This window comes from Halyomorpha halys, unplaced genomic scaffold (assembly GCF_000696795.3).
Source record: "Halyomorpha halys isolate HHAL.00 unplaced genomic scaffold, Hhal_1.1 Scaffold12.1, whole genome shotgun sequence".
In the NCBI taxonomy this organism is placed as follows: Eukaryota; Metazoa; Arthropoda; class Insecta; order Hemiptera; family Pentatomidae; genus Halyomorpha; species Halyomorpha halys.
Window position 1 is genome coordinate 282,092 of NW_027109908.1, and position 12,134 is coordinate 294,225.

General features: G+C 33.5%; 1 protein-coding gene across 1 annotated transcript in view; it reads right to left on the reverse strand.

The window, feature by feature from the left end:
* Positions 1-8,886: 8,886 nt before the first annotated feature.
* LOC106679358 (beta-mannosidase) overlaps positions 8,887-12,134 on the reverse strand; it is a gene marked incomplete in the record, with an annotated part of 40,990 nt that continues 37,742 nt past the window's right edge. Inside the window, 2 exon segments of the mRNA XM_067048062.1 lie at positions 8,887-9,170; positions 10,936-11,109. Coding sequence (XP_066904163.1) covers positions 8,907-9,170; positions 10,936-11,109 — 438 coding nt within the window.

Below are 12,134 nucleotides of genomic sequence, written 5' to 3' on the forward strand. Positions count from 1 at the left end.
CAAATTGGTCCTCCGTTAATTTGAAATAAATTAAGTATGATAAAAAGTGAAAATAAGACCTCTTATTGTGGTTTAGCCAAAAGGGTTAACAATATGGGGTAGTTGTTAGTAGTTAAAGTAATTTCGACTAATTTTGATTTGAGAAATTTTGAAATGGCGCTAGATGAATAATAGAACATATAGTGGGTTTCTTGGTTGATTGTCGTGTTTTTCTATTGAAGTTTCGATGGAACTTGACTGGTTTTCTCTCTTGTGCTCTCTTTCCACATCCTGCCTCTGTCCCTCTTGTCTCTCTTGTCTAGGTATCATGAAGAACTAGTTACCCATAGTGAATTGTTGAAAAGTTGCAAAAAATGGTGTCACTTTAATTTGACTGTGTTCACTCCCCAATCTGTTACGGCCAATATGGCTACAGGGACTCTACTGCCTCTTGCATTTGTCACTAGATTTTTTTTTTCCGATCCCTCTAAAAAAGAAAGAAACAGTGAATTAGTGAGTGCTTTATTGTGAAAAGAAAGGAAATAAATCGTGTTGTGTATTACCTTTTACTACCTTTGGTATTTTAAGGTTACCTGTAATGTTTATTGTTATTTATGAAATATCCATTCTAGATGGTGCTATTTTTAAATCCGGAAGAGCCTCCTCGTGTTGTATCGCATAGAAGATAGAAAAATAAAAACATTAATTAATAAAGACGATAATGGTAAAATAATAAGAAAAATAGTCAGAAGTCAAAAAGAAGTGTGGTGGAGGGGGAGAGGGGTGCATTAGAAGATGGAGTTATAAGGTGATGTTGATAGGGTTTTTGGAACCTTTCCTGCACTGCCACCTCGCAGGAAGGGGGGATGGGGTGATAGACTGGAATACTGGATTGAAGGAAGCAGGGAGACTGTCAAAGAATGTCACTAGATGGTAGCATTTCGAAATTTTATTCAAAATGCTTGATGAGGCTTCCTCAAAAAGTATCCATTAATAATGCGTCCTTTTCAGCCGAACTAAACGCTAGAATGTCTGTAAAGCTTACAGAGCCCTCTATATCTAAGCAATACACTTCTTGGAAACATGTATAATGTTTCTTATCCAGCAGTTCGTATATTTTCTTCTTTACATTATTGTGCCGGTGGGTGACAAGGGGGCATGTTGCTAAGATATTTCCCCAATAAATTAGCTTGAGTTTCTGAATCTCGGCCAAAATTTATAATTTTTTTTTTTATAAGAATTTCATTATTTCGATTATGGCAAAATAAGGATGAAAAAAGTATTGAACTATCAAATCATATAGTGGGTTCTGAGAAGTGCACATTCTATATAGTATCTCACTCTCATGTTATTGGTTGATATAAGGAGAGCATATTAATTTTAATTATTGTTTAGAGATAGTAAGAGCTTAAGCTTGGTTTCTTAAATGTTTTGGATACAAAATTAACAAATAATAGCCCATTGCATCGGGAATTGCAGATGGAGTCAATGGAGGATTACATAAAAAAAACGATTCATGAAGTTTCACTCCCAGTTACCGACAGTTGAAGGAGCTGTGGTCTACAACTTGGGAAACCCAACCTCATCCCAGAGGCTGAAACCCAGTCTGCAGGGTGCTGCAGGATATCCTGTTATGAATTCTGTAGTTGTCAATTCTATTATTTACATATCTTTTATTTTTTTAATGAGGTGTAGATAGTTGACCGTAGATTTCTGATTGGAGAAGATGGTCGGAGAGTGCGATCAGCAAAAAAATAATAATGATAATAATAATAAAGGCCTAACGAACCCGAAGGTTCGATGCCGATACCACCAAACGCTCTCTGCATAAATCCTTCCAGTGACGCCCCTCCAAACCCAATTCTACTAAATCAGTTTTAACGCAATCCTCCCATCTACGTTTCGGTCTACTCCTCGGACGTTTACCCGTTGGTTCAGTGTTTATTAACATTTTAGGGATCCGCTCGTTACTAAGTCCTACAACCTTACGTGGCCATCTTATACGCCGTAATGCAATAACTTGAATCATATTTACCGAGTGTAGGTCCCTTAATTCATCGTTGTGTATTCTTCTAAATTCTCCCATTAATTCATTCTTTTTTGGTCCGAATATTTTGCGTAATACTTTATTTTTGAAAACCTTAATACGCTGTTCATCCCTTAGTGTAAGAGGCCACGACTCACATCCATAAAGAACGGTTGGAAGGATAATAGTTTTAAGAAACAAATAAATATTTTTTTATCTATTCATGTTTTTCTTTGCTGACAGCACCCCCGGACCATCTCCGATCTTTTATTTTTTTCTCTTCGTCTTTTTTTCAAATGAACACTTTTATCCACCGATTAGAGGAGAATTGTTTGTTTTGTTAGGTCTGCGAATGTTGTTATTTTTGTTATTTACTTTTCTCTCTTATCATGAATTATTATTTTTAACTATTTAATTTATTAATTTTTTTTTATAATGTTATATCTAGTGAGGAGTGTCTTTTGTGCGCGACCAATCCCCCCCATAATCAACTGTTAAATAAAAAAAGTTAACTAGTAGAAAACCAGGTTCCTAATAGGGATAGAAATCGGCTTTCGCAACGGGAAGGGAGAGTTCCGTAATAGAAGGGTTCAAATGCCAAAAATTTGTTAGGCGGGGCCTTGATAAAATATTTTATTGGAGAACCATATAGTTTATTTACTCATATTTAACATACCTTTCTGATTAATTCAATAAGCAGCACATCTATGCATAGTGTATGGCATCTATGGAGAAATATACCAATTTATCTTTGGTCTGATATTATCTGGGGAGTGAGGGTGAATAAAAATACCCTGATAATCATTTATGCTTATTTTTGGAGAAATTTATCAATTTATCTCTGACCTGATATTACATAGGTAGTGGGGATGAATAAATATACCCGATAATTAAACCAAGTTTATCTTTTATCACTATTTATGCTTATTCCTGGGAAAAAAAATTATCAATTTATCTCTGACCTGATATTATCTTAGGGAGTGAGGATGAATAAACATACTCTAATGACTACACTAATTCTATCAATTATCATAAGAACAAAGACAGACTGTTAGACTTGAAACATATGGTGCAAGGAGATTATGTTGAAGCAGTTCGGAGGCATTGATTGCGATTTAATTATCTTTTTGTGTGTTTTATTTTTTGTTAATTGATTTCATTGCCTATTACAAAGGTGCACTATTGAACTTTATGAATAAATTAAAGTAAAAAAACAACAACACATAAATACACCAGTAAGTATGATGGTAATTATATTACAATGGCATGATACAGTCTTGTGCAAAACTGATGTTGGTAGTGCTTCAGGAATATTTCCACAATAGAAGATCTTGAGGTCATCTTCTTTTCAGGCCCCTAAGAGGATTATTGGGTAAAGAAGAGGTAACAAGGTCAGAAACATGTGGGTTTGAGGATTTACCATGGAATGATTGTTTTGGCCAAATCGGCAACATATGGAATATTAAAGTCATTATAGATGATTTTATTTGTGACTAAGTAAGAAGAATTGAGGTTTTTGAAATGCAAAGAACTAATACGAGAGGGATTCGAAGGTTTTATGGAACCTCAAAGCTCAAATGTACACTGCAACAGTGTACTTACAGTCAGTCACATATTTGAGGAATGTCATTTCTATTACATGAACTTACGTAGATTGGGAGTGGGACCGAGTGTTTCAGTTCCCCTGAATGATGACCAAAAAACATAGAAGTGGTTTTAATTTTCTTAAAAAGGAATAATCTTTTGAATAAGGTCTAAACCCAAAAGTTTATCATATGTATTAAAACATTCTAGAGAAACGTGGGCGTTTATGACCTCAGGGTTTTACGCCCAAAAGCCCCCAACAACAACAATAACCTCAAAGCTCAACACCGTAAGTCCAGATAGACCATATTATGGTCTTATAAATGATTCTTCTGTAAATATTCGGAAGTTTAAACCGTTTTTCTAGTAAGTGTTGTAATTAAGGAGCACTTTCCTGTCTTTTCAATCATGTATGGGGATTTCAAGTTTGTCGTTTTCCAGATGAAGTCCAAGGTAGTGGATCTGTTCTGTAGAGGTAAGAGCAACATTGTTAAAGTATACTGTTGGGTAGTCGACAGGTTTACGTCTAGTCGTATTCTAGATGTAGTCCAAAGTAGCTGATCTGTTCAACAGGCTTTAGTGGAGTACTATTATGGTACTGTAGGGCAGGGAGTCATATATTTACGACGAAGGGTGAAGATAATTTAATGTGATTTATTAACCAATTCTAACACTATCCTCACCACGTATGCCGATGACACATGTGTGCTCGCTGTTAATAATAACCCATTAATTGTATCCCAAACCCTCCAATCTCATATCACAGCCCTCGAAGAAAGGTGTCGCAATTGGAGGATTAAGATAAATTCCAACAAATCCCATCAAATAACCTTTACCCTTCGTCGTAAACCTACCGACTGCCTTGGACTACATTTGGACAAACGATTAACCTGGAATCCTCACACAAGACTGAAAAGATTACTGGAAACTGCACGTCGATTTCGATTATTATAGACGAACGGTCAAAACTACCAACACATTACAAAAGACTGATCTACATGGCTGTTATAAGGCCAATCTGGACATATGGAGTTGAGCTTTGGGACTCCAGTAAACTTCGAATTCCTCTCGTGTCCAATCCTTACAATCCAAAATTGTAAAATCTTCAATCCTCCTTACTTTGTATTACTTACAAATAAAATCATATATAAAGACCTTAATGTTCCCTATGTAACCGATCTAGCCCGATCCAGATATCACTCCTTCCATTACAAACTCCCTAACCACTCAAACCCCCTAGTTTCTAACCTTGTTTCCTCTGACAATCCTCTGAGGCGCCTGAAAATAATATGGCCACGAGACCAGCTAACCTAAAATGTCATTAGAGTGCTACCTCTACACGCCTATAACACTCCATTTTAACTAAGATCAAATTTACTCAATGTATTATTTAATATACAGTTGTAAATTTCAATAAAGATATTAAAAAAAAATAAAATGTGATTTATTGAAATTTATTTTAATTCTCCAAATTGGTGTCATTCTTCTTGTATTGTGGGATTAGAGATTTTAGGATATAATTTTTGGGTCATTATTTACTGATAGTATGGTTCTGTTTGTAAAAAATAACTTTACGAATTCTGCAGTCACACATAACATCCATTGAAAAATGGTTTCACAACTGGAGAATCAAGATAAATCCTAACAAATTCCAACAGATCATTTTTAAACATCTACTCTCCTATTGGACAGATTCGCTACTTAGGACTCTATATTGATAAGAGACTTACTTGGAATCCCCTTACTAGACTGAAACGACAAAAGAATGTTCCTAGACTTCGATTACTACAACACCTGCTTGACAAAAAAACTTTTATATACTATGATTATTGAACCAATTTGGACATATGGAATTGATCTTTGAGACTCCACCAATCCATCAAATTCCTCTTGTATCCAAACCTCGGAATCTAAAATCCTTCATGCTCCTAATTACTCAACAAATTAGCTCATTTATAAAGGCCTGAACATCCTATTCGTCGCAGGTTTGGCCCGAAACAGATATATCTTTTTTCATTCCAAAATCCTTACATACTCAAACCAATTAGTTCTTAATCTCTCATCCTTGACAATTCCTGAAAATCCTTCAAGGCGTCTGAAAAGCAGGAGGCCGTTTGATCTTTTAATTTAAAGCAATGATTGAAGTACCACCATTGGGTGGTTCCTTCCCAAGATTATCATGTGTTCTGAAACATTAATCACATTTACTTATTGTTTTTCATACAGTTATAAACTTCAATAAATAAATAAAAAATTAAACACTCTCCAAATACGACACAAGTCTAGTTAGAATCAGAAACAATACTCGTTTATTCAGCATATTTGGTATGCTAACAAATTTTATATTTATATTTATATTTGTACAGCCTCTAGGAAGTAAATAATAAATGTCCTTCATAAATTAATGTTGAATTACGTATGAAGGATGATACAAACAACTGTATTCCGGAATGTATAGTTAATTAACGTCAGTAGGTACTATTATTATGACTGTATTAACTTGCCATCCGATATTTTACGTTTTTTTGGAAAGTGTCTTTTATCGCTTACTTGATTATTTAGTTTCAAATTATGTATTAAAATTTAATTATTTTTTCGCCACGCAAAACAGCAAGCTACCATTATTATTTTGGCATGACGTAATTTCGACATAAACATACGTTAGGCTTATCAACTCAGTGCTAGTGTTATTTCCATTTTTATTTAATTAATTATCGAACATAATATTTATTTATGTTTCCATTATCATTGTTAAAATAATTAATCGTTAATTTTAATATCAATTATTGATAAGTTTGTTATTGACAGGGGCGGTAATGGACCCGCAAGATTGAATGGTCGTCCAGGTTTAGCCTACGGTCTCAAAGCATACTCTGCGGTGCTCTGTCGGTAGCAATCTATATAGTACAAGAGCCCAAGCTGAGAAAAAAGGCAGTTATCTGATCCCAATTTTTGATTACTTTAATGAAAACTATGAATAATTACTAGTCAAAACTGATGAGTCTGCCAAGTATTGGCGGCTGTTTCGAAGCGATAAAAAAAAAAAAAAAATTATTCGGAGCTCTATATCTTAAAAAGTAGGAACAGCACAAGAAAACTTAAGAGAACGTCATTTAAAGAAGAGTAAATTTGCTAAAATATGAGCCCTAGTAGAGTAATTTACGTTAAATAGTTTTCGAGATATAGCTTTCTAAAAAGGAACATTTCATATAAATGCTGTATGGGACGTACTAAAATATCAGTAGTTAGTGAATTAATTTTGAAAAATTTATATCTCAAAAACCATTTGATGTACAGATGTCTTTTAGCACTCAAATCAAAGCAAGTTTAATGAGCTATAAAGTACTTTATGATGTTTGTAGGAGTAATATTTTACCTGAAATTTGCTAAAATAAATTTATAGTTATTCGGACAAATTTTCATATGCCAAATTTATATTCATATGTGAATATCATAAAAACTACCTATGAAGATAAGTGTCATAAACTACTTCATAGTAGGTTAACTTCTTTATAGTCCATTAAACTAACTTTAATTTGAGTGCTAATAGACATCTGTACGTCCCAAAGTTCCTGAGATATAGAATTCTTAAAATAAATTAAATAACTACTAATCTTTCAGTAGATTTTTAAGAAATTTTGCTTTTTAAAAAGCTATATATCGACGTAAATAGCTCTTTTAGGACTAATATTTCCGCAAATTTACTCTTCTTTAAATAATGTTCTCTTAGATTTTCTAGTGTTGTTGGTAGTTTTTATGATATAGAGCTCCGAATGAAAAATTAGTTTTTTTCTATCGTTTTGAAACAGCCGCCATTTTTTATTCCTCCTACCTACACTTGGCAGACTCATCGATTTCGACTAGTAATTATACATAGTTTTCATTAAAGTAATCAGAAATTGGGGTGAGATAACTGCCTTTTTTTCTTCCCGTCTCTTGTACTAATAGGGCCGTTCTTAGCCGAGCGAGATAAACCTCAACTTCACTACTGCGGTGCCGGTTTAAATCCGCCTAGGAGGATCGACTTCTATTTCTGTGGTGGTGCCACCAAATGAAAACTTGAATCCCCACCATGGTTACAATAGGGTAGTAGCCCGTAAATAACCCCCTCCATCCCCCCGAATGTCAGAAATAACCAGAAATGGGGGTAAGAAAAAGTAATCTTCGTCATAGGAGGAGTACACATTTATTAATTAGCTGTGATTTGTTTACATAAGTCATGTTTTTGCCATATAGTTATTTTCGCTGTCATGAAATTCTGTCTAATTTATGAGAACTAATACCAGTCTTATGTTTCGTGTAGATTGGTGGAGATTGACGATTTTGCATACTTTGAGATCTTAAAAAAAAATATATTTTTTTAGATTCCATGGAAAATTTGTAACCTTAACTAAGAACACTGATATTTTTTGGAAAGCAGGAGGGAGTGGGAGTATGACTTCATTTTATTTTGAGGTTGGTAAGATTAATGCAGTTTTTAGAAAAAAAAACAACCAAAAAAAAATCAATCTTTTTATGTAAAAAAAATAAAATTTAGAACATCGGAAAAAAAATTTTAACTACAAAAATAATAATTTTTTTTTTTAATTTTGGATTACTGTCATAAACCAAGCTCCCTACGTAAACTTAGGCTAAAGTAATATAGAGAGGATTATTACAAAGAATAAATCATTGATATTTATTTTATTGTAATCACATTGTTATTTTCAATTCTTGATTATATTCGAGTATGAAAAATTATAGCAGTATAAAATACAACGCTACTGGAATTGTAACCAATACATTTAAGGAAAATCATAATATATCTATTTTATGATTGGAGAAGTTTGTCGGGGGGTGCGGTCAGCAAAGAACAACATAAATAAACAAAACCATATTTATTTATTTTTGTTTTGTTTATTTATGTTGTTCTTTGTTGACCGCACCCCCGACAAACTTCTCCAATCATTAATCTACGGTCAACTATCTACACCTCATATATTAATGTAATATATTCCAAACTCTGTGTAGTTTACGAGAACTTGAACCAGTCTTAAGTTTCGTAGTGTAGATAAAAAACATAAATCGAAAGCCTAAATACCCCTATTTAGGCTTTCAATTTATTTATTTTTTTTGGATAAATGGACAATTATCAGTAAAATAATTTGCTTTTTAGATTGCTTGGGAAATTCGTATGCGTAACTATCCAGCTTCTGGGAACACAGGTATTTTTAGAGTAGCAGAAGAGTAGGTAGAAATGAGTTAATAAGTATTATCTCATTTTATTGTGATATAGGTAAGATTAAAAAATACACAAAAAAATTATAATATATTTATTTTATATATTCCAGACGATTTCAGGATAACTAAGATCGTAATAAGTCCTTTTGAGCCACGTGACTGTGATCTCATTGAGTGAAATATTATCTAATGATTCTATCGAATGGAAAACAACTTCTGTAGTAGGACTCAACATGTGGAATCCATTTTTGGAAAATGTACCCTTTATACCGTTGAGGTCCAACCAAACGAACAGCGCATAATCTTCGGCCTTCAGTGACAGCTTGGCGTTATGGTCATCCAGTTTTTCAATTTTTGTTATCTGAAAAATGGTATAGAATATATTAGAAAAATATTTCATTCTCAGATAATATCCATGTAAAGAAAATACAATGTATTGTACATAAGGGTGGCACTGTGGTAAGACACGATGCTACTAACTCGAATCTGGCTGCGCAGAAAATTTATTTCCGTTACACTGTAGCCATGAGTCAACTCTGTGAGTTCTGGAGCCTTTTTTTTTTTTTTTACTTTTTTGGCTAATACATTCGATTTACTCTTTGTAAAATATAAGGAACAAAACAAAGATAGAAAACAGAAGGGATCACAAAGCAAATTAGGTGATAGTTGATACAAATTCATTAAAATGGTGCGTTATAAGCTAAAAATTCAACTTTCATTGTTTTTTAAATAATTTATTTATTGTTATTTACAACTGTATAAAAATATATACAAGTAAATTTGCTGTAGGTGACATAGTGACATGAAACAAACATGTGGAGAATCTACCCATTGATAGAACTCCAATAACATTTCTAGAGGAGAAGATCTCGAGACCATCTTCTTTTCAGACGCCTAGGAGCATTATTAGGTAATGAAGGAGAAGCCAGGTTAGAAACAAGTGGATTTGGGTGGTTGGGAAGTTATTCATGGAAGGAATGGTATCTGGTTCTGGCCAAATCGGCAACATATGGGACATTGAGGTCCTGATGGATGACTTGATTTGTGACAAAATAAGGATCATTAAGGATTTTACGAAGGATTTTGGTCTGTAAGGATTGGATTCGGTAGGTATTTGATGGTTTAGTGGAGCCCCAAAGCTCAACTCAGTATGTCCAGATAGGCCTTATAGTCCTGTAGATCAGTCTTTTGTAATGGATTGACAATTTAGATCGTTTGTCTAGTAAATGTTGAAATCGACGAGTAGTTTCTTGTATAAGGATTCCATGTCAGTCGCTTGTCCAGATGTAGTCCTAAGTAACGGATCTGTTCGACAGGAATAAGTGGGGGTATTATTAATGGATACTGTAGGGAGAGAGGTCATGGGTTTACGACGAAGGGTAAATATAACTTTCATTCTAACTTTTTAGAAATCAAATACTTGCTAATTTAATTGCTCAAAGATATAATATCTTTATAAACTTATATTTGTGCTGTGTTAAATTTAATATAAATAAACTGTTAAAGTTAATTGAAAATATTTTAAACAAATCGATAGAATTTTAAAATATAGCAACGAATATGACAAATGAACACTAGTATTCATCTGTTGTTAGTTCTAAAACAAGGCTAACTAAACACTAGTGTGTGGATGCAGCACGAGAGTCCTAAATTTAAGCCAGCTTATACCAGCCAATCCAAATAACCAATCTACACGGTTGCTCACGCGCGAATTTACCAAAGTTTGGCAAACGTGTAGAGACACCATAATGATGAACTTATGGCAAACGAGCGTTTGTCCACTCTTGTTCACGCCAATCACTGGCTGCCTTCAGTTTCTGTTTAAATTACAATAGCGGACAGTTCTATTAACCTAAATGTAAACCAGATATAAGTAAATATCCTAGAATTATGATGTTAAACAAAGTAACCCAAATATCTTTGAAGATATAATAAAAAAAAATTAATTCTGATTTTTTGATAAAATTCCAACTGTCTCCAAAATAGTTGTTATTCACATAATTGCACGGAGCCAATCAATTTCGAAATTTGATTCAAACTATTCCTCTATTATAATAGTCCTCTATTATACTAAAATAATTGATCAAATAATTGTAGATTTATAATATTAGTAATAATAATAATACCTTAACGGACGTGTCTGAATAATTGGCCGAGTTCAATGGAGTATAGAAGAAAAAATTCTCTGGAGCTATTTGTATGCCACCTTCCACCTCTAATGTAGTAGTGTAGAAGCACTTTTTATCTTTGCAATACTTACCAACTGGAATTTTCGTTACCAAAAATGACTCGTTGTCGATCTAGAAAAATAAATATATAATTAAACAGAGAAGAAACTAAAAAAAAAATAAAAGAAAAGAAAGAAAGACACAAACTACTATAAATATATTATCGGAATGGTTGTAATACAAGGATTCAAGTAAAATAGATGTGGATTACTTTGCTCGTTATGGGATAACATTACTCAGACGTTTCGTGTTACTAAATGTGGCACACTAGTGCCAGTGAGAGACAAGAAAGGGCTGGAAAGAATAGTGGAATAGATCGCCCTTTGACTGGTAGTTGCGACGTTCAACCTTTTATACTTAAATTGATTTCTCTCGAAGTATAAACGCGAGTGTAATGATAAAGTTGTACAAATTCTATCTGTGATTAAAAAGTATGTATCAGTTTTAATTTTTTATCTCTTCCTTAGTCGATTTGTGGATTTAAGTTTCCAATATTTTTGTGTTATCTATGTTTTCACTTAGTTACGTTATTTTAGTTGTTTGTATCTTTTTTTAGCCTTGAAGATGGCCTGCAAAACGAAGCGGAACGTTGGTTCACAAAAAATAGTTTAATTACTGCTTTTACTTATTTGACCGCACCCGCACCATGTTCCTTTTATGCTTTACCAACTAATCATCGAAATTCCTATAGTTAATTTAGGTTTATTAACATTAGGACTGCTTTAGAAGTAAGAAGGATGGGTCTGCATATTAATGGGGAAAAACCAAGATTATGCTGTAGGGTAAGAAGCTTCTGGACCAGAGGCAGAGTCTCCTTCTAATGGGATCCTATAATTTTGAAGTTTTAGCGCACTTGCTCAGCCTCCACTGGCTCAACCGTGATGCGGCGAGAGGGATGCGCTGGGATCTCTTGAGCTCTGCTCTACCCCTCACACGTGGGGGATAGAGTGGGCTCAGTGATCCTCAGGTCGATTGTGTAAATATTGTATATATTATTTATCATTATGTTATTTTATTTATTTATTTTTCATACAGATAGTTTGATTATGTTCATTTTGTTTATTCTTTTATTTGTATATATTTTAAGAGTTTTTCTT